Here is a 27,410-nt window from a genome sequence, read left to right as displayed (position 1 = left end):
TATATATATATATAGGCACTAATTCATGGAGTAGCAAGCCCAGAAGGACCTATTACTGCAGCGTTGTCAGAAAGTTGCGCCTCTCCCTGGCTTCTCGGGCCTCCATTCTCGCACGTCCTATGTAAACAGCGCGAAGGTTTCCAGACTCCATCTGGTTCCAGTTACTCACTCAAAACACAAATACACATGCCTCAGGAATTTGCAGATGGACACCACTGTACTGCCGCATGAAATGCTTCGCAGAGTTCACGGCCCTCTTTGCCCCCGCCTCTCCTCCAGATGTACCTGCGGGGCTGAGGAAACAGTCAGAGGCGAGCCAGGTACGAAGCCGGCAGTGAGGCGCGAGAGCGCAGGCCCGGCTTCCTAACTCTCTGAGCTAAAGTTCATGACTAAAAATGGGTTTGTAGGGCGGTGAGGGGGGTGGGAAGGAAGAAGAAGAAGAAATAAAACACCCTTGACCACCAAGGACAGCCTCTTCCTGAGAGCCCCTGTTCACACAAATACAGGAAGTAGAAAAGTAGCTCAATGCAGAAACACCACTTGGAAAGGGATTCTCATTTCGGAGTCGCCAGTGTTTTGGAACTACTGTGGTGAAAGCTCGGCTATCCTTCGCGTTGAATCCACCATCATTTGCACATATATATATTAGTTTTTTATTTTATTTGCCGGGCCGGTGTGGGGGAGAAGGAGAAGGGCGTGGACGCTTTTTTGTGAGGAAATGCCAAGGTATAACTTTCTTCACAAGGGAGACCTCAAACGGTTCTGAAGCGAGAAGCGCCTCCGCGCGCTTTGCTGAGAGGATGACAACATCGCTGGGAAACCGGGCAGCTGGGTGAGTCCTGAAACTTTTAGCGGCGGTACTTTTTTCCTCCTGAAGTAAAACAGCCGCTCTCTTTCCACTCTCCCTCTTTGAGAAGAAACTCCTTCCCTCCCTTAAATCCGCTTGCAGGCTGCACGGGAAGCTATCAGCTGTGCCGCCACAATCACGATAATTCACAGCCTTTTTCCTTGGGTGAATGCTAATAATTGCCTCTTTGAAACAACAGGAGCTTTTCTTTTCTTTTTGCACGGGGTGTTGTGGGGGGAGAAGGAAATGAAAATACTCTGAGGAGGAGAGGGGAGGGGGGAACGAGCTGTTTCCATGCTGCCTGTCGTGCGTATCTGGAAACATGGCAAATCTTTTCCATAAATCCTGAGGGGCAACAGGCTTCGATTTTTCCCCCAGCTGTGTCACACAGATGTGGCTGAAAAGGGGGGAGCTTTCTTTTTTCTTTTTGGCTTGCTCTGCTGCTGTCCCTTTATCAGCATCTCAGAACATGCAGATTAAAACAGGTGATGTTTTATCCATCATGTCAGCTCCATGGTAATAATAATAATAATAATAATAATAATAATAATAAGCTCAGGGTGGCTAACACCAGTAAAATTACAATAAAAACATAATAGAAAAAAACACAATTTAAAATACAGGTTAAAATGCAATTTAAAATGCAGCCTCATTTTAAAAGTAGCCCATAAATCAAAACCGTAAGGGGAGGGAAACAGAAGGGTCAGACTGAGTCCAAACCAAAGGCCAGGTGGAACAGCTCTGTCTTGCAGGCCCTGCGGAAAGATGTCAAGTCCCGCAAGATAAGCTTCACCTGTTTCTGCATGCCAGGCTGCCAGACATTTTGCTGCCTGAGAGGGACAATATGGTGCCGCCTCCTATTCCATGTGCAAAGCCTGACTGGGCTGGCGACCGAACCTTCCTTCTCCATTGGCAACAGGACAGCATCTTTTTCTGTACCTGTAGGAGGAGGGCCTATAGGGGCAAGCACCCCAAAACAAGGAGCTTACTACCCCCCCCACTTGCCCACCCACATTTCCGAACTCCTGTCATTAACACATGCTGTTATTTTTTCTCTCTCACTCACCTATAAATATACTTTGCCCCTTCTGTGCCCGCCCTGAATTTATTCCCCTGGTGCTGCCACTGCCAGGGTAGACCACACAACATACAACACACATCAACACCTCACGACTCCTATCCACCCTTCAGCATCTGCCACCCGAGGCAGCTGCCTCACTCTGCCTAATGGTAGGAACAAGACAAACTGGCAACCCTAAAGAACAATTCCATACAGCATGATGCTGAGAGACAGAGAAACGTGTGGTCCAGGAAATATAGACAGATATAACAATGTAAGAGTTGCTACTCTGCATGCAAACATAGATTTTGATCTCCTGAAATATGTTATGCTGCATTTGAATGAGGGAGAAAGCAGTTACCTGTTGGTGAATATCACCCACTCAACACATCCAGTCCCCTCCAGAGCAGTTTGGGCAACTCCTTAAAAAATGTATGTGAGTTGTTTTCACTAGATGAATCATGAATATATATATATGCAAATAAACATACAAGTGCCACATTAAGGAGGAAAGCCTGCTGGATACATTGCAGCATGGGCAAAGCTGAGGCTGGACATGCATGTATCTAGGACAGCTTGGAAGGCCATGCTCACGCCATGGGTGAAGAACCTGCTGTGAGTGCCCTTAAAGTCATGGGTAACTTTTTACCTCCCCAGGACATTTTGGGTAACTCCCTTTGCTTAATTCTGGGGTTTCTAGGGCTGGCCCAGCTGAGTTTCCCTCCATGGGTTTTGCTGTAGTGGAACATAAGCAGTGCAGACCCTGCTGTTGTGCAGTTTGTTTTTCTGCGCTCCTTGTAAGAGGTGCCCCAGGAGGAAAGGCCTTTACCTGGAATCCTTCCCACATAGTGTGATTCTGCCAAGACAGCAGTACAGGAAGCCACTGTCTGTGTATGTTTTAAAAGGCAGAGATCCAGGGATTTTTCAATATCCTGAATGAGTTAAGAATAAAAATCCAGTTCTCATAATCACGGAGACATCTACTGAACGGTGCCGCATAAAAAAGTGGGGAGGCAGAGAAGAGGCAATGTACATTTCTCGGTGGACAAGAGAGAGAGAAATAACAGTATATGGGTTAAAGAGAGAATTGCACGCAGATGAAGGTGATTGACAGTGGTGAAGGACTCTGTGTGAGAAGCAGGGAAGGGGAGATCTCCCAGGGAAAGAGGCTGGGGGAAGAAAGGGGTGCTCCCAGGTGAGAGCTGGGAGGGTTGCACCTTTTTCTGTATGGGATAAAAGTTAAGATATTTGTATTCGTCTGTCCCCTCCCTCCCTCCCTTTTGTGTGTAGATTAGTTTTTTATTATATTATGAAAAGTCTTAATAAAACTATCAATAACAAAAGAAAAATAACAGCATATGCAAACGACAGGAGTTCAGAAACGGGGAGGCAAGTGGTGGGGGCAAACTCATTGACTGGGGGGGCACTTGCTCCCTGCCCCACTCTGGTCCTGCCTATGATACAGTCAAGATCTACACCATGCCCTTATTGTCTCCCCATACAGCACCCATCAGTGCCAATCATCAGAGGTGATGTGAGTTGCAGGCGAAAACATCTAGAGTGTACTTGATTGAGGAAGGCTGCCGTGCATATAAGCAGAGGTGGCCTTTCCCATTTCACAGGGGAATTGCTGCCTCCTGGCCCCATTCATCACACTCCACTTCTGCCGCCACACCCTGGTTCTTGCAGATCTTGGTGGGAGCTAAGATGCTCTTCCAAGTGTTTGCTGCTCATTTGGCTGCTTTGCCCGGAGCAGGAAAGATGAGCAGCAACACCATGTGCCAGATTGCCTCCCTCTCGGTGGCCGAAGTGGCAGGGTGAGTGGAGCATCGCCTCTCAGACTTCTGCCACCCGAGGCAGGCACTTCACCCTGCATCACAGGCGGGCCGGTTCCTGCTTCAAGCAGGAGGTACCTGCAGCAAATGGACTTACTAGCCAATTCCATGCTCTGTGTTGGCAATTTTCCTCCAAAGCCTAGGGCAATTATTGGGAAACAAAATGTGTGAGGGATTATTGAAGGAGGTGGGTGGCTGGACTGATCATACATCCCTCCAAGAAGCTGGTTATACCCCTCCAAAAAGTAACTCAGGATGGTTCCATATGCCAGCTTTTCCCACTGCATGTAGATGTGTTTGTAATCATAGCAATCTGCGATCCACATGGCGTTTGGATACTCGGGGAGAGTCAGATGCACAAACAGCTCAGTAACCACAGTTATAGCGTGCAGAACTGGAGTGAGTAAGGAAGCATGTGTTCTGGAGAAAAAGGGGAAAAAGTGAGTCTCAAAATAGATTCCTTTTTTTATAATCAGATTTTTGAAAGCCAACCTTGGGGTTGTTTTTTTTTTAGGGATCTTGACTCATGATTTTGTGACCAGGCCATGATTATTACATGACCCCCATGAGATACTGTACAGTCTGAAAGCATTTAATTTATATGATTTGCTTCAATGGGGCTAGGATGCTCGGTTTATTGCTATAAGAGTTATTAAATGAGGAGACACTGCTTGTGAACAAAGACAGCTTTGGGGTGTCATGTAAGGCAGATTCACACATTGCATTAAATGAGTGTAGAGCCTGTTCTCCTGTATAACAATACTGTAGTTGAGCTGTACAAATCAACAAATGTATACTCTTTCACACAAATATTTTTACAGGCAAGCACCTACCTGTGTTCAGTGTAACAAGTGGACAAGCCTATCGTATACATCAGTCTGCATTTATTTCTGTCAAACCCCCTGACAGTGAACCTAAAAGTTGTTCCTTTTTTCCTACTAATGACAATCAAGGGAAGATGATGTCACTGTTCAAAATCTTGGTTAACCATGTGGAAAAACATGTCATGCCAGCCCTTACAAGGATCTCTTATCTTTTGTACACACCCTGGGTTGCTATTTCCCCTGCAAAGGGGAAATATCCAGATATAGCATGGCTAAGCTCACAGGGGGAAAGCCTGTGCTGACAGAGAAAGAACGGAAACAAATTCTTATGCTTGAGATATCAGGATAAACTGCACTTCCTGGCTTCACTTAGCAACACAGAACACAAAAAGTGAGATTATTGCAACAGACAATATATTCTTGCAATGAGCAAGAGTCTTTCCCTTATGAAATTTTTTGGTTCCCCTTCTCCAGAAATGTCAGCTCAGCTTGCATGAGGGAGAGGACAAAAAAAGGAAGAAAATATAGCTCCAAGGCCTGCTCTTGGAAATCGAATGGCAAAGAATGAATTCACAGCAGGACAGTGTACACACCATACATTAAAATGAACCCCTTGAATCCTGTGAACCGTAGTTTACTCACCACACCACAAAGCTAAAATTCCCCAGCACCCTTAACAAACCACAATCCCCAGGATTCTTGGGGTGTGCGGGCTTTGAACATATGGTGTCTACACAGCTTAATATGTTATTGTGTACAAAGAACATTTGTCATGGCTGCTTTTTATGGTAGGTTGTATTCAACTAACTGAGAGTCAGAATAGACCCAGTAAACTTATTAAACCTAAGTAAGTCATATCTGTTCTTTTCAATGGTTCTTCTCTGAGTATGACTAACATTGGCGACAACCCAATAACTGTAGCAATGTTATCAATGCAGGTAAAATTGTTACCCCACCACCACCTTTTTTTAACGCAAAGGGATAATTCTTAGACCATACGCAGCACTATCCCAAGTATGTTTACTCAGAAGTAAATGAGACTTTGGTGGCTTCCAGACTGTCACTACCTCCGGATGGGATTCAATAACATATCAGCAAATTCAGGTTCCACAGTTATATTGGATTGGGAGGTCTTGCACAACAGCTCCCCCTTCCCCAAAGATCAGACTTTTTGCTTTAAGGAAAGTGGTGGGGAAATCCACTGGGAAGTGTGGATAACACTTGCTTTGATGCAGCAGAAACCTCCCTCAAACAAACTGGAACAAATGCACATTAAATGGCCAACTTTGTCTAATCTCCCTACAGATAAATCAGGAAGAATGATCAATAAATTGGTTGTCTGGAAGTGCCCCAAGTCTTAGTGGTGGAGAATCTTCCTTGTATGCAGAAGGTCCCAGGTTCAGTCCTCAGCTTCTCCAGAAAGGGCTGGGACTATTCCTGCATTGCAGGGGGCTGCACTAAATTACCCTTTGGGTCCCTTCCAGCTCTACGATTCTATGATACCAAGTATGTTTGTACACCAATAATGACATAGGCTGAATGAGTCTCATTGATTTCAATGGTTTTAAGCAACCTTAGTGTAAAGTGTGCAGCACATCTCTCTCTCTCTCTCTCTCTCTCTCTCTCTCACACACACACACACACACACAATTTACCCACATGCATGTGATGTTTACACATAACTGCTGATGGTTTCATCATAGGGTAGACAGGTGGTATGATACATTTTTACCTGGGTGTGCAAATTAATTCCACTGTCTCATCTCTGCCCACTGGTCTTTCTTGTCATGCTTCAGACCCTGCAGATTTCACTAGAAATGACAGTGCGAAGAGTATGTACAGTGTAGGAGAAATTTCCATTTTCAATCATTTCCAATTAAGCCCACACTGCATGTTTGAGGCTATGCACCAGATTCACCACTGTTAATGTTCCAGACCCCGAGGGACAATTTGCTGTTTGTTCTTTGGCTTGTTGTATCTAAAAAGAAGCCACATGTTAGCAAATCAAACGTTTTGGTCTCAGTCTGGAGCGATTTTATTTTATTTTACTTCCCAGACTGTACATGCAGTGTCGGGAATATATTAATGCTGACAGAAACAAAGCTAGCTTCGGGAATTCTGCCAAACATGTTTGTCTAATGTAACATAACATGGGCACGAAAAATGTACAGGGAACTTTTCCACATCTCTCAGCCCGGTAGAGTTGGCCATTGATGCATCTCTAAAAAAAGAAGAGAGTCAGATTTGCCCAAAAGAAATAGCTGCTATGATATAGAAAGCCAACCCCAATTGCCTGTCTAGCTCAGTATTGTCTACACTGGCAGGCAGCAGCTCTCCATCGTTTCAGACAAGGGAGTCCCTCCCAGCCCTACACGGAGGTGCCAGGGGTTGAACCTGGGACCTTCTGTGTGCAAAGCTGTGAAAAGATGGTGCTCAAGTCAAAAGAAGCAGGATGTCCTTGGTCTAGATCCAACGCTCTCAAGACTGTATGATAGGCAACTCACTTCCACCATGGGGCATAGTTTGATAAACACCAACCTTGGAAGAATAACATCAGAGCATCAGCATGGAAAACTGGTTCCCCTTTCTAAGCTAAAGCCTGGTTTCAAATGATGGGTTTGTAACACAATGGTAGAGCACATACATTGTATGCAGAATGTACCAGGTTTGATTCCTGGCATCACTCGGTAGGCTGGCAAAAGACTCCTGTCTGAAATCCTATAAAGCCACTGCCAGTCAGTTACTTAGCTGCTTCATAGCCAGTGGTCTGAGTTGGCAGTGTCCCATGTTTCCACGACATGTTACATCCCTGTTAAGATGAAGGATTCTAGTTCAATAAATCTTGGTTCAGCCAAAGGTTTTGTGCATGAATTCAACATAATAATGTAAAACGAGCCCCGCTGGAACAAACCAGAGGCCCGTCTAGTCCAGCATCTTGTTCTCACAATGACCTTCTTCTTCTTCTTTGGCGATCACTCGTAGCCAAATAAGATTGTCTTCCATAAACACTGTTTCAAAAGTGAGTCCGTAAGTGACTGTGGAGGCCATTTCTGGATCCACACAACCTTCCATAGTGGAGAGATAGGTTTCCAAGCGGGAGTTGATCACGGTGAGGGTTTGCCTAGCGTGCCTTCCTCTTAATGCGTTTCTCCCTTGCCTCCTGAGTTCGTGCATCTTCAAAGCCCACGGCACCACTGGTAAAGGCTGTTCTCCAATTGGAGCACCTGCAGGCCAGTGTTTCCCAGTTGTCTGTGTTTTTTTAGATTTGCCTTGAGAGAGTCTTTGAACCTCTTTTGTTGATCACCAGTATTATGCTTACCATTTTTATGTTTGGAATAGAATAGTTGCTTTGGAAGATGATAGTCAGGCATCCGCACAACATGACCAGTCCAATGAAACCAGAGACACACAACTGGACCTGAGCACAACAGCTCTCTCTCCACCTCTGGTTTGCAGCAACTGGTATTCAGAGGCACACTGCCTCCATCATGAACAGCGCCCTCTGACTACCTTATCTCCCATGAATTTCTCTGTCTGGAACATATTGCCATTTATAATATGAGAGATAATAGATTCACTCTGTTGCAAGCTAGATGCGAACCAGGCCAGTCAAGTACAAAGGCGTTTCAAAGCAAGCACATTTTGCTAGCTTGTTTCCATTGCATGTGGTTTCTACATAGCTGTCATAAGAGGAAGGGAAGTTGTTGTGGTCAAACACAGTGTCTGGCCTGAATTCTAGGTACAGTAACTAGCATTCAGCGTTCATCAGCCACTGCTGCCACAGCCGCAAGCACACTTCCTTTGTCCAGCTTCTGTACAGACTGCAAGCTCCTTGTGTTAAATTCGGAGGCATGATAAGTAATGATGTTTGGTTCAGTGTTTGCACTCATCCTTTGAGTCGATAAGATGCATTTGCAGAGAGCTGAAGGTGGCAGCAGCCTGGTTTATTTTGTCCCATGTTCACCTATGATCAAAGACCTTCCCTGGGTTTCAAAAGAACTACAAAATCTGTAAGGGGAGACAATAGTGGGATGAGTGTGCACACCAGGCTCCTGGCTCCCTTTGTCATACCATCTTCAGCTCAGATTGGCAGCTTTAGTGTATCTCTTAGCAGAGATAGGGCAAAATCTGGGCGGTCAGCAATCTGGAGCAACCTGCTTGCCAGGACAAATGCAGCCGGGGAAGTAATGAGTCGTAGGTGGACTCGGGAAAATAATCTAATGCAGGGGTAAGGAAACTTCTTAAGCCTGAGGGCCACATTCCATTCTGGGAAACCTTCCAAGGGCCATATACTAATGGTGAATGGAGCCAGATACAAAAGTGAGTCAACGACAACAACACCCTAATGCAAATTTTAACCTTTGTACAGTTGGCTGAGGGACGTGGGTGGCACTGTGGGTTAAACCACAGAGCCTAGGACTTGCCGATCAGAAGGTCAGTGGTTCGAATCCCCGCGACGGGGTGAGCTCCCGTTGCTCGGTCCCTGCTCCTGCCAACCTAGCAGTTCAAAAGCACATCAAAGTGCAAGTAGATAAATAGGTACTGCTCTGGCGGGAAGGTAAACATCGTTTACTGGGAGTAACTGGGAGCTCATCTGTCCATACACATGCAATTAGAAGTATTCGCCGGCAGAGCAGGAAAGGAGATGAAAAGCAAACTTTTTGAGTTTCTGGTCCATAGGCAGGAAGGTGCTGAAACATCTCCTTGCCAAATAATAATAATAATAATAATAATAATAATAATTTATTTGTACCCCACCCATCTGACTGGATTGCCACAGCCACCCTGGGCAGCTAGTATTGGCTACCTGATACGTTGGAGACTCTGTCACAGTGAATTAACTGTGTACTCTTCCCTTAAATACGGCCCAATCTCAAGGCCACCACTGCCCTCTCTTCCTGGGATAAGCATTGTGCTGTTTTCAGCAGCATCACACCACCACACCCATTTCGCTAACTCAGAATCTGGGACCTGGCCCAGCCTCACGCACCACCAGTTTGGCAATAAATCCAAACAATTTCCCATCTGTTAAGCCAGTGCAATGTGGTGAGCAGTTTCTGTTTTCCTTGAGTGCGAGGGACACATTCTTTGGAGATGACTCTTCCAAAGCCCTCTCTAAAGGAAAACAGAAACTGCTCACCACATCGCATTGACTTAACAGATGGGAAGTTGCCTGGGGAGGGGTCATTGCTATACAAATTGCCTAGAAACTGCTCATATAGTAGCAATGTGCTGCAAGTACAGTTTATAGAGCCTTGCAAGTGGTAAACTGCAGTTTGCTCCATGCACTTCTCCTGTGGGACACTCGCCTACTTTGCCCGGAGAGGAACTTATATGTGTGGATTTCCCCTTTTGCGCTACATTTGATGGTGGTGGGAGGATCCTTCTCACCCACCTGCTTTACTCATTCTCTCGTGCTGCCTGTACTTAGTGAGAAGCAGCATTTATCTCTGTTTAATGAAGTGCTGATCGCTCATTGTCACAAGGGATAATACTCAGGCAGTTGTCCAAAAACATGTGTCCAATGTGAGCAATGCTTTACAAGAGTTTGTTGAAATATATAGATTTCTCTTTGCTTCAGGCAGCCTATGATGATTTGGAAATAAAAATGCAAAGAGCTATGACGGAGGCAACCCCTTGAAGTAGCAGTTTGCAATTACTTCAGATAGGTGACATGACAGCTCAGTTGGTAGAGCGTGAGACTCTTAATTCCAGGATCGTAGGATAGAGCCCCATGTTGAACAAAAAATTCCTGCTTTGCAGGGGGTTGGACTTAGATGACCCTCATGGTCCCTTCCAACTCTACAATTCTATGAGAGCCAGTGTGGTGTAGTGGTTAAGAGCGGTGGACTTGTAATCTGGGGAAGTGGGTTCGCGTCTCCGCTCCTCCACATGCAGCTGCTGGGTGGCCTTGGGCTAGTCACACTTCTTTGAAGTCTCTCAGCCCCACTTACCTCACAGAGTGTTTGTTGTGGGGGAGGAAGGGAAAGGAGAATGTTAGCCGCTTTGAGACTCCTTAGGGTAGTGATAAAGAGGGATATCAAATCCAAACTCTTCTTCTTCTTATGATTCTATGACCCAGCATGCCTTAAGCCAGTGGCTCCCAAACACCCCCCCCCCCCACACACACACCATGAACCATTTGAAAATTGCTGAGGGTCTTGGCAGACCATGTAATGATTTATTTCCTGCCTGTTGTAGAAGCCTTCATCTGCCCCAGCTGCCACAAAACATGTCTCTCCTGCATCAGTTTCTATAGCCACAGCAGGAGCTAAAACCTTCCAACAGCTTGACTTCGCCCCCAAAGGTGCATTGTCTCCCGAGACAGACGGATGCCAACCATAGTTATTGTAATTCTTTAGAATTCAAATTGTAACAGGAAAAAAATCTAATACAAAAGAAATAGAAGAAGTAATACAAAAATTAAAAATCAACATGCATATTCAATGTGATGGATATGCCATCTCCAATCACAAATCCATAGGCAGAACACCTAAATGAAGCCTGTGGTCCATGGACCAGGGGTTTGGAAACTTCTGCTTTCAGCTCCTTTAAGTCAATGGGAGTAGTGCTAGCTCCAAGTTTTGGAGGGAAACCAGAGAAAGATGTATGTGAGAGGTGGAATATGTGATCCTGTGGCCCTCTCCCGATGCCTGGACCCTTATTTAATGTTTACATCTGCTTCAGGCCTTGGAGGTGGAAACACATCTCATAGACTTCAGAACAGCTTTGCTGGCTGGGGCTGATGGGAGTTGTGGTACAAAATATTTGGAAGGCACCAGGTTTGTGGAGGTTGAGTTAGAAGGAGGAGGACGAGTCGCACATCCCATTCTACTTAGGGACAAGCAACATACTAAAAGCCCTTTGTCATAATGCACAATGGAAAGTACTTTTTCAAAAACCCTCCAGTGAATTCAGGGACCATCGCTCAGCCGTTGTTGGCATCCGCCTGTCTCAGGAGATAATGGAAGAGTGCGCCTTTGGGGGTGAAGTCAGACTGTTGGAGAGTTATAGCACCTGCTGTGGCTGCAGTGACTGATACAGGAAAGAGATATTTTGTTGCAGCTGGGGCAGATGAAGGCATCTGGTTTTGCTGCTACAGGTGCACCATGGCATTTATTCTGTGTTCCTCCCAGCTGTCATTCTTCCTCTGGTTACTGCTGCAGATACATGACCTGACTGCCTGTCTTCAGGCCCAGCAGCAAAACATATGAACTGTATGCAGAAGGTCCCAGATCTGATTCTTGGCATCTCCATGCTGTACCAGGTCATGAAAAAGCCCTCTTCCTGAGACAGTGGAGAGCTACTGCCAATCAGAATAGATCAGAGTACAGTAGTCTTTGTTGCTCCTGATTTGGTTGCACTGTAGTACAATTAGGCCCCTCCAGCTGGCAATCTAGAGCCAAGTGAGGATTCCCAGGTAAGATCCTCCCTCTATTGTGTGGGCAGGTAATCCCTCCCCTACCTGGCCTAGTATTGTATTGGCTACTAATGCAAAACTACCCTCCTTGCCTGCCCATTTAGCAACCATGTGTTTACTTCAAAACTCTATGCAATTTCTAGCAGTCTCCACCTAATTCTAAAAGAGCAGTAAGTTTGGCCCCATGAGGTGTTACCTCTTGCTCAGATCAATAAGCCTTCACGAGAGGGTATTACGTCTATCAGAAATATTGTTCTGACACATGCGCTTTTGGCACAAACTAGCCTGCCCTAAATTATGCCTGCCCAGGCACTCAGCGTTTTCATTCTGAAGGTTAATCTGTCATTCTCTTTCTTACATGAGTTGCTTGTGACAGCTGATGCCTTTTGCCATCTCAGAGGCACACAGATTGGCAATCACTGCACAGCCACCAACCGTGGCCTGGCTTTAAACAGATGCTGCAAAATCTCACCTCTAAAGTATTATTTTCTTCACGGTATGCTGACCTCATAATAGCATCCCCGTTTCAAATCAAGATGCATTTTCAGAATTTCAGCCATTTGATATTGTGACATTAGTAATTCCAGCAAAAGATAGAATAAAATTTGACTTTCTCTTCTTTTCCAAACACCTCTTTACACAACTCTCTCTTCTCTCTCTGTCAGCATGCTGCAGCTGATGGGAGTTGTAGTTCAAAAGATTTGGATGGCACCTGGTTGGCAAAAGCTGCTCTATAGAGTGTAGCTTTTGAATTGTATTGATGAGAACCCACTTCCCTCCCCTCTCTGTACTTCAGGGGCTTTTCACAGTCTGCACTGAGCTTTTTGTTTCCAGCAGAAACAGGGAACAGGGTGGTGACACAGGCAACAGGGAACTGAAAATAAATATCACCTTATTTGCAAATATCACCTCCTTTGCAAAGATTCTCAGGGACTACCCCACTCATTCCTCAGGGGGGAAATAAGTAGTAAGGCATGAGTAGGAGGAGCCATAGTTGCCTCACTTCCCACTGTTAGGGATCGGCTGTGAACGGAGGTGAGTCACAAGCTGAGAATCATGAGACAAGTCAGTGGCTAGAAGAACTAATCAGCCAAGCAGGACCAAAGGGCAAGCCAGGAGTGGGAACCAAAGAGCAAGTCAGGTCTGGAGGACAAATCAGCTCTTTAGATTACAGTGGTACCTCGGGTCACAGACGCTTCACGTTACAGATGCTTCAGGTTACAGACTCCGCTAACCCAGAAATAGTACCTCGGGTTAAGAACTTTGCTTCAGGATGAGAACAGACATTGTGCTCTGGCGGTGCGGGGGCAGCGGGAGGCCCCATTAGCTAAAGTGGTAAAGTGGTTAAGAACAGTTTCAGGTTAAGAACGGACCTCCAGGACAAATGAAGTTCTTAACCCGAGGTACCACTGTACTGCAGTGCGTTAAAACAGGTCTAGCCCACTGGTCAAGTGGCAGAAGCCCAGAGAAGCAGTGCTGGCAGTGGCACTCGTTTCCAGTGAGATCTTGCCAAAATCTCGTGAGATCTCACAGAACACACAGGATATTGCTAGATCTCATTGGAAGCTGCTTTCAGTGCTTCAGGGGTGCTGCTGCACAACACAAATAACAGGATGCTCCAGCCTTGGCATTAAACACAAGGCTGCCTTTGAAGATGGTTCAGAGTTGGTGCAAATTTCAGTGGCGCATTTGCTGACTAGGGCAAGATGGTCTGAACATATCACACCAACCCTGGCACAACGGCATCGGCTACAAATTAGTTTCCAGGCTCAATTCAAATTGCTGATTTTGACCTGTAAAGTATTGTGCATCTCAGGACTACCAGTCACTCAAGGATCACCTCTCCCCATATGAACAACCTGGTTTGGCATCTGAGGTCCTTCTTCATATTCTCCCTCTAACAGAGGTGCAGAGGGTGATGGCATAAGAACAAACCTTCTCAGTGGTGGCTCCCCATTTGTGGAATGTTTCCCCAGGGGGGCACACCTGGCACCATTATTAACTGCTTCATGTGCCAGGTAAAAGCATTTTTAATCATTCGGGCCTTTGGACCTTAATCTGGAGGGTAAAGTATGTTTGTGACCTCTCCTTTTTAGTGGGGTAGTCCGAGTTGGATCTGCCTTTTTGTACATGTTACTGATCAACATTTTAGGGTTTGGGTTTGTTTTACTTTTGTCCTTATGCTTATTTTTCTTTTTGTTTCTGGAAGTTGCTTTGAGCCACGTTTGAGAAAAAAGCAACAAAACTACAACAGCAGCAACTCCTTCCTGGCCGGAAAAAAACCAGTGGTATGACTGGATGGTGGAATCAATCCAAATGTTTTTCCCCCCCACTGATAACAGCTGTCACTCAAGCATGTCCATCGCAGACTTCATTCTGTGCTCACCTACCCCACTTAGCCCTGCACTGAATTCTACCCCATCGTTATTTTTTACAAGGATAGCAACCTCAGGCAGGGGTTCCTTTGATTATATCATTCTATAAGCAAGGCCAGCTTGAGGAACCCCTTCAGCCATTTCAGCCATGCGTAAGTGTGTGTTAATCTGCTCCTGAATGAAAACCCCCTCCTTTGTTCTAGGGAGGAGGAGGAGAGGGGCTTATCCTTCCTGGTTCACAGCACACAGCAGTCTCTTGGATCGAGCAAGGTTATAAAAGGTTGTAAACCAGCATGTAATTTGGCTGCTTATTCCTAAGGAAATATGGTTTGGCAGTGGCGTGACTAATTGCACTGATACCCACAAGACCCCAAAGGCAAATTATCATGCCATTTATTCTCGCCTCCAGCTGAGCTGTCTCGTAACTCATGTCAAATAAAGTACAGTGCTTTGATGTAATTACTGTGCCATTAATTAAGCCATATCCCCAGTTACTCTTCTCAAGTCAGGCTGCTTTGCAGAACACTACATAAGCTTAGCCCATCAATAGCCGGGAAGCGGCTCTTTGGTGGTTAGGGAATATGGTAGTTCTCCAGGTAGACTTGTAGCCAAAATTTGAGCATTTGTGATGATGGTTGCAAGTGGGACTATTGGTGTGCTGGGGTCTAGCCATCCAAGGCAACCATTATGCTCTGTTCTTAAGCAGCTGCTGTAACTTCCCATTGGCCAAATTTCTAGCAGAAGTGTGAAGTGGCAGATAGGCAAGACAACCTGTCTCATGTGTTCAGTTAGCAGGGGAGGGGTGTGTGTGATTATTTTAGATATTAATAATTCGCAGCATGAAGCAATTGTATGCATAAAAGCTGAGTCCTTTTGGAATAAAAATTGTCCAGACCCATAATTATGATTCAAAGCTTTTCTAACCAGAATTTCTTCAAAACAAGTACAAAAGCACCAATGATACATCCAGAAAGAAGTACAAAGCGTATGTGTATTGAAGCATAGGTTCTTCTTCTTAAATATATAACTTAATTACAATTAGAGCTGAAATCAAAGCTCTGTCTCCCCCATAGTCTGTATCAAGCCTGAGGCTATGCAGCTTCTGGAGAGGCATCATTTACAAATCCTTTTCTGACTATCCCTGGTAATGGAAGCAAAGCCAACTCCCTTCAAAATGGAGATTTGCAATGAAATACCTTAGTCACATGTACTAAGGTTAAACACTCACGTGTAAGCTAGCAGAGAACATCAACAGTTACCAGTAATTATCAGCTCATTTAGAAGCTCGAAGAGCTTTTTCTAGCTTAGTTCACTCCAATGGAATTTTCCAATGTTAAACCCTTAGCAATATACATACAGTGGTACCTCAGGTTACATACGCTTCAGGTTACATACACTTCAGGTTACAAACTCTGCTAACCCAGAAATAGTGCTTCAGTTTAAGAACTTTGCTTCAGGATGAGAAGAAAAATCGTGCTCCGGCGGCGTGGCGGCAGCAGGAGGCCCCATTAGCTAAAGTGGTGCTTCAGGTTAAGAACAGTTTCAGGTTAAGTACTGACCTCCGGAACGAATTAAGTACTTAACCTGAGGTACCACTGTACAGGCATTCTCAACAGTGATTGAATGGTGTCTGGTGCCCACCGGGACTGGTGGGGCAGGATGCAGGGTACCCAAAGGTAGGTTTTGTCCTCCATCCTCCTCCTTGCTGAGATTTACCAGGGGCAAAAGGAGGAAGGGCCAACCCCTGGGACATGCAGGTGGGACAGATTGAGGCTGGTAAGGCAATGCCCCATTTATTCTAATGGGCCCCCACTGGTGAGATCCCATCCACTGGCCACACTCTGATATTGCATGTTCAGCATTAATGTGAAGGGGTCCTGTGTATGTATGCCTATGTCACAGAAGTCTTAAAGGACACACTAGTTAGGAAGTCATTTATTTATAGGTCCCAGGACACACCAGTTATTTATTTATTTAAAAGCATTTATAATTCACTAAATGTTTTTGATTTTTTCTAAGCACTGTACTATATATGTGTGTGTGTGTGTGTGTGTGTGTGTGTGTGTGTAAAAATATCATTAACATGAAAACAACAACAGCGTAAAACCAGTAAAGCAACAATATTAAAGCCTTTAAAACAAGAATTCAGGGATTTCAGATAAATGAAGACAGGTTCCAAGATTATAGGTCAGGGAAAGCCTGGGCAAAAATATGGTCTGCACAAGACATCTGAAACAGCTGGTGGTTGCTGCTTCATGTAAAGTTACAACAATATGATCATAGAGTTATTAGATAACTTTATTATTTCTCTTTTTTTAAAAAAAAATAATTTTTATTAAATTTTACAATTTTCTTGTTCATCACAATAACATTATCTCAACAAAAAAGAAAAATACAGTTCCCCAATTCCCCCCTCCCCCTCCCCACTACTTCTCTCAACCCCGTTTTCTAGTTTAATATATTTTAACTTCTCCTGCTTGTTTTATTATATCTCAATAAAGCTTTCTTAAGTTTTGAATATTATTCTGATCTTGTCATTTTTATATTGTCATTATTTTCAAATTACCTCTTACTTTTTATTATTTCTTCGTTAATACATTTTAGTATCCATATTGTTTTGTTAGTTGTAAGAGTTTAATCAAACCCTGCTAGTGAGTCCACTTCTTTACAATATTTCTGTAAGTACAACATAAATGATTCCCAATCCTTTTTAAAGTCTCTATTGTCTTTTTGTCTAATTCTTCCTGTTAGTTTCGCCATTTCCACATAGTCCGTCAGTTTCTCTTGCCATTCTTCTTTAGTTGCTATCATGTCGTCTTTCCATTTCTGGGCTAGTAATATCCTAGCCACCATTGTGGCGTACATAAATAACTTCTTCTGTTCCTTTGGCAAGTCTTGACCTATAATGCCTAACAAAAAGGCTTCTGGTCTTTTAACAAAGGTCATTTTAAACATTCATTTAATTTCATTATAAATCATTTCCCAAATTTTTAAAATTAGTTTACAGTTCCACCTCATATGAAAAAAAATGTAACTTCTTTTTCTTTACATTTCCATCATTTGTTAGAACCCGTTCTGTACATTTTTGCCATTTTTATAGGCGTGATATACCATCGCTACATCATTTTCATATAATTCTCTTTCAGCATTATACAATCAGTAAATTTTAGGTTCACTTTCCATAATTTTTCCCAGTCTTCCATTTGTATGTTATGTCCTAAATCTTGCGCCCACTTAATCATTGCACATTTAACCTCTTCGTCTTTGGTTTCCCACTCTGATAATAAGTTATACGTTTTCTTAAACAATTTAGTATTATCATCTATCATTTCTCTTTGGAATCTGGATGAAGTGTAACTGAATCCTTTCTTTTCATCTCCTTTAAATACCTCATTTAATTGGTGATATTACAGCCAGTCTTGCACATACTTTGTTATTTCTCTTAAACAGGAACATAACAGCAGCAGGAAATGCCTGGCCCTACCTAGGTACAACTAAGTCTAGTGCCCCCTGCTGACTAACCTGTATAATGGCAGTATCCACACAGTCTGTCCTCACATAGGTCGCCTTCACATTAATTCTGAATGTGTAGCTGGTGACTGGTGCATTGGCACCAAGGGAACATAACTGGTGGATGCAATCACACTCTCCCCCCACACATGTGAGAATAATTGTGTGTATACACACACATGGGTAAGAGGGAATGGGAATCCTAAACAATGGAACTGAAAGAACATTTGCAATGCAACAGGTACACATTCTGCAATGTTAATATGCTTAGAAGGATGCAAGATCAAGAGAGTGACTATTTCATGACCTGATAACATGATCTTGATCACCTGTAGGGACAGGGAAACATTCCTGCAATGGGAGCCAAGAAGTGGTCCCAGTGTTTGTCAGTCCTTCCAGTCTGTTCGCACTCATTGGCCTAAGCACCAGGTGGTAGCATTTGCACTGGGCATGGCTTTCCTTTTCACAAAGCAATAGGTTTTTCCATTGTAATTCTTTAAAGAAAGGGGCCTCTGACTTGGATAGTCGCTGCTGAAAGTTCAGGGAAGAAAATTATTGAATATAGGGAACCTATATTAGTGCTGGTCTCCCCCCACCTCCACCCCACAGATGGCCTTGGCTGTAGGACTGTGTTACCCAGAAATCAATCATAAAAAACCCAACAAAGCTCCCACCTCCCATTGTCCCCTGTTTGATCAAGGGAGAAAGTGCTGCCTGCCGGCTGGTTGGAGCTGTCAGCCTGGGGTGCTATTCAAAGCACAGTGTAGATATAAGCCATTAGATGCACACAGAGTAAAATAGAAATGACCCGCTTCTCAACACAAATCCTGTGACAGGGCAGAGAAAAAGGGAGCTCAAAAGCTGTCCTATTTTTCTCCTCTCCTTTCTTTCTGCAGCTACCTGTGGTGTTTGCCACAGAGTCAGATTAAATAGCTGATTAAGCTTTTTCACAGCCCGGCCTCTCGATGTTCTGCCTGCTGAGAGCATTGCTGGAGCCAAATGTTGCTTCCACTGGCTCCATTAACCAAAATGACTTAAGACTTGGACATTCAGCAGATTGGGGGCGGGGAGGTGGGGGGAGAGATCCACTGGGGACATCAGTTAGATGTAAAACTGTCTTCCCGCTTGCAGCAGTTGTGGGCTTTTGTTCCCTTGCAGCAAGGAGTGGCTTTTCTAATAAACTTTTAAAGAGGCACATTTAAAAAAATTTGATTGATTGGCGAAGGGAGGAAGCCCAGATTAACAGCTTTGCTGTGCACACCTAAAAGAAATATATTAAAAAAAACTGACTCTTTTCAAGAGCTTTTCAAAAATGGAATATTTGGTCCATTTTCAAATGGTCCTCTACTGCTTCCTGTACTGTATTGCTAAATTAACTTTTTTATTATTAAGGGGCATAACTCAACTGTGAAGTATGTATTTTGCTACAGTTTTATCGACTTTGTTTTATAGATTATTCCATGGCTTTTATTGTAATGCATTGTTCTTTTTCTAAGTTTATGCCATGCTTTATGCATTTACATTCTGTAGGTTGCCTTGTGTGTCTAGAGACTAATAAATTATAATAACAGTAATAGTAATTACAATCTTTTGTATCAGAAGGTCCCAGGTTCAATCCTTGGCGTTTCCAGCTCAGGTGTAGCACATAATGAACTCACCTCTTTCTTTTATTACCTATTTTGGTTTTATTTTTCCCCACCACACCTTGCTTTGTGCAACATCTTATCTGCTGAAGAGTTCAAAAGCTTGCCAGGCTTTTTGTGGCTTATGGGTTGGCCCAGAGTGACCCAGTGTGGCAGCACACACACTTTGGAACTCCATGCCCATTGACATTAGCCAGTGTCAGGGACTGGACTGAGGAGGAATGCTGCCCCCCCCTTCCTGAACCTTCCTGAGAAGAGGAGGACAGTATAGATTTAGATCAGTGGTTTGCAGAAGGTCATAGTTCAGAGGCTGCAGAGTGGAGAAGCTGGGAAATATTGAGAGAGCAACAGGAAGAAGAAGCACCAGGGGAGAGACAGCTAACAGACTCAGTGTCTCTTGAAAGCATTCCTGACCCCCTCACAGGACGAGGTGTGCCTTGAGAGTAGTAGAACAGAAAGCTCAGAGGCAGAAAACACAGGTCAGCCGGCGCAGGGATGACATAGAATAGGAGAGATGGAGGGGATGGGACTTTACTTGGAGCAACACCATTATCTAAGAGAGACTGCATTCCTTCATATCTCTCTGTGAATATTGAATAAACTACTTGGTAAGAACTTTTCTTGTTTATCTGCTTCTTGGCTGCCACCGTGGGAGGGATAGGATTCCCTGAAGCCTGGCAGGCAGGCAGCTTCGCTGTACGTTTTTTGGCCCCTGCTAAAACCATTTTTGTTTAAGCAGGCCTGTCCAGATATTTAGAAGCTGATATGTGTTCTCATTTGTTGATTTAAATTATATTTTGCTTTAAAAAAAATACCTGTTTTTAACTTTTTTTGTTGACTGTTTTAATAGTTATTTTATTTTTTATACCCCGTTTAGAAGTTCTATTTACAATCAAGTGGTATATACATTTTGTTAAATAAATAAAATTAGATAGCTGTAGACATTGTTTCTTCCCTTATGGATCAGTGTGACTACCTTTGCTTTAAAAAAGTGACCTTGTTTCTTTTCTCCCCCTCCCCCCATCTATAATTGGGAAAACATCTCTGAGTACAATTGTATTTCTCTTCTAAATCTATTAGGGTTGTACAAAATTAAAATGCACATTCAAATCCCTAATCCTCTTACCTTGAAATGCAACCACATCATTATAAAAATTATCCTCCCTATGAATACTCTGAATTAATTCAATAACTGTTCTCAGTCACCTCTCTGATCCTAAATAATTAACAATAAAAATGATTCCAAATAATATATTGTGGTTTTTTGCTCCAGTTTTTGCTTCATGTCCTATAACTTTACATTTGCACTTTTGTCTATTGCACGGTTTCCCAAGCTTGAGTCTCTAGCTGTTTTTGGACTACAACTCCCATCATCCCTAGCTAGTGGGACCAATGGTCAGGGATGGTGGGAATTGTAGTCAGCTGGAGACCCAAGTTTAGGAAACCCTGTTCTGTTGATTGGAACCCAATCCCCCATAGGACTGGAATTTTTGCAATAAGGAAAGTGATGGGGAAATGTACCGGGAAGCATGGGATGCCACACATCCTCTCAAACATATCAGGATGAAAATTCATTAAGCCAACGTCATCAGATCTCTCTGCAAACAAATCAGGATGGCTGCTCAATAAATATGTCATCTGGAAGCACCTTGGGATGGGATGAGAAGGCTGCCCCTAAGTCCTTCAGTTCAGGTGGCATCGCTCATTATCGAAGGAGGTAAGCCAAGACTGGCATGCTCCTTCCTTTGAACCTTTAGTAACTCCCTGGTTTAATTTATCAGTGAGTTCCTCACAACAGTACCACAGAGGGCTCTTATCTTCATGCCCTTCTTTTGTTCTTCTCATATCCAGCCAGTTGGCCTCCATGGGAAGCAGGACTATCCTAATGTTCTGCTTGGGAGAAAGCATCCCAGCATACAAAACTGGATTATACCAAGTTGGATCACTGGCTGATCTGGCTGAATACTGTCTTCATTGACTGGGAGAGGGTCCGAAGTATCTTAGGCAGGAACTTTCCCCCAACCTCCCAGGAGATGCTGGGAATTAAACCTGGGAACTTTAGCATGAAAAGCACGTGCCTTGCCATGGAGTTATCGCCCTTCCTTTAACAGAGTTTCCCCTCCACCATTATTTTCATCTTAGGGACCACTTGAAAGCACACTGCAGAGCACCAGAACTCCCTGGACTACAACTTAATAATAACTGTAGGACTGGCTACAAATGGGCCTGGTTCTCAGACACAGAAATGTAAACTATGACTTCCAGGAACCACACAAATGTGTGGGTCCCTGGAGAGGAGCTTACAGCCTCTTTGCTTCTCTTTGCCTCTTCTCTCTGGACCTTGTTTTGCCCCTGCATCACGCTGAGCTAAGCCAAAGTTTGGTTTAGTATGTCACCTGAACCCAGGACTCATGGTTAAGCTGTTGCCTTGCTAACTGTAGCCAAAAGCAACCCTCTCTGTGAGCCTGCACTTTTATATAGTCCTGGTAAGCTTATCAGGGCCTTGTGAGCCCAGCCACCCATGAGGGTTTTGGGTGGAAAAGCAGAGAGAGATGGAGGAGGTTGTTCACCCTTTGCCTTGTCCAGCATTTCTCCACTGCAAATTTCATCCTGCAGGGTTTTAAATGTGAGCTTGCCGCTGAGGAACAGGCCAGCAGCCCTCTCACCCCACTGCTTTTCTTGTTTGTTTGTTTTTTTAAAAAAACCTTCCCTCCTACAAAAAAAAGTAGACGAAGCCTCAGAGCTCTACTATTCTGTGCTTGCATGAGCCATCACGCAATTTCTCTTGCAATAACAATGCAAAGGTGGAGCTTATAATGTTACTCTTCACAAATTCTGTTCCATCTGCTCCTCACATCTGTGAATAAATCTAAATGTAGGCAGAAAAGAGTCTGGATGTTTATTTTTAAAAGTGTTAATGATATTTTCGTAGAGCCTCTATAGGGACTCAGTAATAGATTGGTTAAGTCCTGGCCTGCTGTAACCTGCCCTCTGTGTTCTAAAAGTGAGACATCTTCTCAGAATATTGCTTTGTTTGTGGAAGAGTAAATTGCTGAAATGTATGTGTTTTGTGCATGTGTGTACATGCGCAAAATAAAGTTCAGCCAATGGAATTCAATATGATAAAACAGAGGTCTGATTGATGTTCACCTGTCTGGGTGAAGGTATTCTGCATCTTTTCCATAATTAAAGTCCATCATATATTTAATTGTTATTTAATTATATGACAGTTATTCTTTAACTATTATATTTAATTCCTGTTGAATAATACTGAATCTTATCCGATATTAATGCAGTTATATAAACAGTAAACAAACATAGATACATATATAATCAAGCTTCCTAAATTGGTATTAGGAACATCTGTAATGATCAATAAACATTAACCAAACAGTATAATAATAATAATAATAATAATAATAATAATAATAACTATTATTATTATTTATTATTTATACCCTGCCCAGTTGGCTGGGTTTCCTCAGTCACTGTGGGCAGCTTCCAACAGAATATTAAAATACAATAGTCTATTAAACATTAAAAGCTTTCCTAAACAGGTCTGCTTTCAGATGTTTTACAAACAAGATGTATTACAAACAAGGCTGATATTACATATAATAAAGGAAAAGAGTTACTAGTTCTTGTTTGACATTTCATGTTGCATTTACTGGAACTTCTTTTGTAGCCATAGTAGTAGGGAAATCAAATGCTAGAAACCCAAATAGATGAGATGGGTCCTTGTAGGGCAAGGAATGGCTGCACAAACTTCTTAGGATTCCCAACACATTCAGCGCAGTAATCAAGGGAAGCAGGTTAGTTGGATCTGACATAAGCTGCTCTGCCCTGTGTTTTCTGAGGGTCTTTCAATTCACACTTCTCTGTCCCAGTCAAGTTGCTGCAGCCGCATCACAGGGGATTTGCTTGTGTCTTCTTGCAGACATGTCACAGACACCAGTGAAGAAGTGGAAGATGAGAACCATCTGGGCAAGCCAATTACCCCAAGACATTGCTGTCCCCCACCAGGCATCAGTGTCCTTGAGAAGCTCATCAAGACATGCCCGGTTTGGCTTCAGTTGAGCATCAGCCAGGAAAAAGCTGTCCAAATACTCTGCAAGGAGCCCGTAGGGGTATGTCTACACTTTCTCTGAAGAATACTGTTTTGTGGTTCTTGAGGGAGATGACATGCAGACTTAGATCATGGGAAGCCAATGTGCTATACTCCAAACGTTGTTGAACTCCAACTCCCATCAGCCCCAGCCAGTATGTCCAATGGACAGGAGTGATGGAATCTGGGATCCAACAACATCTGAAGGGCAACAGATTTCCTGCCCCTAAACAAGATTCTGTTTTCTTGGTGTATTTTGCAGCTTTTTTCCTCTCCCCACTGATTTCACTATTTTAGACTGTTATCGGACGTATTGTGGGATAGTGCATTTTAGCAAGTTTATAATGCATTTCAGCAAGTTATTATCACTAACACATTCATTTTTATTTGTACTTTCCCTTAATATATGCATTCTGTACACTCTTCTTCTTCTTCTTCTTCTTCTTCTTCTTCTTGGAAAACTGCACCTCAAAATTTGGAAATGTGGGAATTTAGAGGGACAGCTACTTTTCAATTTGTGGATTGTTTCAGGAAGTGCTGATTAGGTAGGTTCCCATTAAAATGCAAACAAATCCAAATTTCTCCCCCACCTGTGCTCTGATTATAGTCTAGTGGCCTTTTTTGGCAGCAGAGAAATGTATTTAAATGATAGCCATCTATCCAACCTGGTGTTGTTTGGCTCCAGGACTTGACAGTCAGAAATTCTGGACATATGGCAGAGTCCTACTGAAACCATCAACTCTGGTGTGGAGAGGCAGTGAAAGAAAGACTAATTCTATGATTCTATGGCATTAGGAAACAGGCTGAGAATAAGACAGCTAGTACCATTATGCCAATACTGTATATAAATCAGAGGTGGCGCCTTATCTGGTGTATTGTGTATAGCATGGGTGGGGATACTTTGGCCCTGTGGCCCTCTAGATGCTGTGGGACTCTGACTCTCATCAGCCTGACCCAGGAATGCCAGTGGTCAGGAGTGATGGGAGATCTGGTCCAATAACATCTGGGGGACCACAGTTTTCCCTGTTTCCTTGTATATAGTCTGGTTTCCTGTTTTCAGAAAAGGACATCATAGCCAGGGGAGGCCCATACATAAAATGTGCATATGTTAATTTATCACTTAAGATGCATAGGCTGACTCTCACAGGCAGAGGTGTCCTAAAAGTAAAGGGTGTGTTCATTTTTTAGTTTTAACAGTGACGAAAATGGGGAGGAGATCCAGGACCCAGTGCCCCCAAAACCCAGGCCCATCCCTTAACAGCATTCCTAATCAGAGTCCATTCTAAAAAAAAAAGCATACAGTGGTGCCTCGCAAGACGAAATTAATTCGTTCCGCAAGTTTTTTCTTCTTGCGAGTTTTTCGTCTTGCAATGCACAGTTTCCCATAGGAATGCATTGAAAATCAATAAATGCGTTCCTAGGGAAACCGCTTGCCAGGCTGGCGGTGCGGAGAAGGGCTTTTCTCCCCACCGCAAGCCTTCAGGACAGGTACGGGAACAGAGGGGAAGGCGCAGCGCTTTCCCTCTGTTCCCGGGGCTTGCGTGGGAGGAGGGTTTTTCCTCCCCACCGCCAACATTCAGAACAGCATTCTGAATGTTGGCGGTGGGAAGGAAAACCAGCCTCCCACCCCAAATCTTCAGGAAAGCCATCCGATGCCGGGCGGCGGGAGAAGGTGTCCCCCCCGCCCGGCATCGGAGCTTCCTTCCCCCGCCCCCCGCCCGGCATCGGAGCTTCGTTCCGATGCCGGGCGGCGGGAGGAGGCATTCCCCCCCCCCGCCCGGCATCGGAGCTTTGTTCCGATGCCGGGCGGGGGGGGAGGAGGCGTTCCCCCCCGCCGCCCGGCATCGGAGCTTCGTTCCGATGCCGGGCGGGGGGGAAGAGGCGTTCCCCCCCCCCCCGCCCGGCATCGGAGCTTCGTTCCGATGCCGGGCGGGGGGAGGAGGCGTTCCCCCCACCGCCCGGCATCGGAGCTTCGTTCCGATGCCGGGCGGGGGGAGGAGGCGTTCCCCCCCCGCCGCCCGGCATCGGAGCTTCGTTCCGATGCCGGGCGGGGGGGGAGGAGGCGTTCCCCCCCGCCGCCCGGCATCGGAGCTTCGTTCCGATGCCGGGCGGCGGGAGGAGGCGTTCCCCCCCCCCATCGGAGCTTCGTTCCGATGCCGGGCGGGGGGAGGAGGTCCGAGGACAGTGGGGAAGACGCGCTGCGCTTCCCCGCTGTCCCGGAGATTTCCCTATGGGCTTTCGTCTTGCGAAGCAAGCCCATAGGGAAATTCGTTTTGCGAAGCGCCTCCAAAACGGAAAACCCTTTTGTCTAGCGGGTTTTCCGTCTTGCGAGGCGTTCGTCTTGCGGGGCACCACTGTAATGTAGAGCTGGCAAAGGTGCAGAAAAGCGTAATCGACATGATCAATGAGCTGGGGCAACACCCTATGAAGAAAGATGACAACACTGAGAGCTTTTTACTTGCACATGACAGCCATTTATAACATGGTATTGCACATAGTGTGGAGAAAACGGATACGGTTCTTTTTCTCAGTCTCCCAAAATACCAGACCCTGGGGTTATACAATGAAGCTGAGCACTGGGAGATTCAAGACAGTGTCTTCACACCGTGCATAGTTAAACTGTGTATTTTTCTGATGTATGATGTAGTAATGGCCACCAACTGCTTTGAAAGAGGATTAGAGAAATTAGTGGAGGCCATGAATGGCATTTTACCTACAGGATCGGTAAAAGCATGTATCTGAATATCAGTTGTTGAGAGAGGGCTATTGGGCTCAGATCCTTTTTGTAGGCTTCCTATAAGCATCTGGTTGGCTGCTATGGGAACAGAACATTGGTCTACTCTAGACCTTTGGTCTGGTCCAGCAGGGACCTTTTATATTCTTAAATAAAAGGTACATAAATCTTGACCCAGTTCTGATATAATGACTACTGAACAGGTCATACTTGAATGACCCCTTTTTGTTGTTGTTGCATGATATAATTTCACGCACCCTCTTTTCTCTGGTTAGATATTCATAGTTCGGAAAGATGAGAACCTGAAAAATCTGCTTCTCTCAGTTCATTTCCCAGCCCTGGTGGAGGCTTCTGACATTTCAGAATACAGGATTAAAGAAGAAAAATCATGTAAGTTTATTCCTGAGTTTTGAAACTTATCTCTCCACCAAACTATTTTGCACCCTGTCCACAATATACCTGCACCTAGATCATTTTCAATGCAAATGTGTGTGTCTCTTCATTATGATCTTCATTAAGATTCAGGACAGGCAAAAGAAAGTGCTTCTTCACAAAGTGCATAGGTGAACTATGGAATGCACGCCCACAAAAAGTAGGGATGGCCACCAACTTGGATGGCTTTAAAGTAGGGATTAGACAGATTTGCTGAACATAAGGCTCTCAGTGGCTACTAACCCTGATGGTTATGTTCTACCATCACTGTCCAGAGGCAGCATGATTATGGATACCAATTGCTGGAAACCACAGATGTCCAGCTGCTGCTTTGAATGCCTCCAGCCAAGGAGAGCCCAAGCCTTAGGAAAGAGTTTCCCTGTGGTTTTTCCATTCTCTTATCATTGTCTCATAAACACATTTCATATCAGTGTCTTCTCAAAACACTGGTTATCTTCACCAAACATGTTATGTCTCCACCTCCTGCTGGGCTTCCTGTTGATGACCTCCTTGGCCTCGCATTAAATACAAGTGTTCCTCCTCATCCTTTTTATCTAACCAGTTGCCAAGATTCCACACTGGCAGTTTCCTTTGCCTCAGTGAGAGTCCCTTTGAGCCACAAACA

General features: G+C 44.3%; 1 protein-coding gene across 2 annotated transcripts in view; it reads left to right on the top strand.

Annotated features, from left to right (window-relative positions):
• The first annotated feature begins 429 nt into the window (after positions 1-429).
• Positions 430-27,410, top strand: part of RIN3 (Ras and Rab interactor 3) — an 84,775-nt gene continuing 57,794 nt past the window's right edge. The window contains exons 1-3 of one of the 2 annotated variants that reach the window (XM_081016941.1): positions 430-832; positions 23,452-23,641; positions 26,629-26,743. In XM_081016941.1, coding sequence (XP_080873067.1) covers positions 801-832; positions 23,452-23,641; positions 26,629-26,743 — 337 coding nt within the window. In that variant the 5' untranslated portion in view covers positions 430-800. The remainder of the gene's footprint in view (positions 833-23,451; positions 23,642-26,628; positions 26,744-27,410) is intronic. The other variant, XM_081016939.1, reaches the window with a different exon arrangement.

This window comes from Podarcis pityusensis, assembly GCF_964106645.2.
Source record: "Podarcis pityusensis genome assembly, chromosome: 1".
NCBI classification, from domain to species: Eukaryota; Metazoa; Chordata; class Lepidosauria; order Squamata; family Lacertidae; genus Podarcis; species Podarcis pityusensis.
The sequence above is the reverse complement of the archived record's forward strand: the minus strand, read 5'-3'. Positions and strand labels throughout refer to the sequence as shown.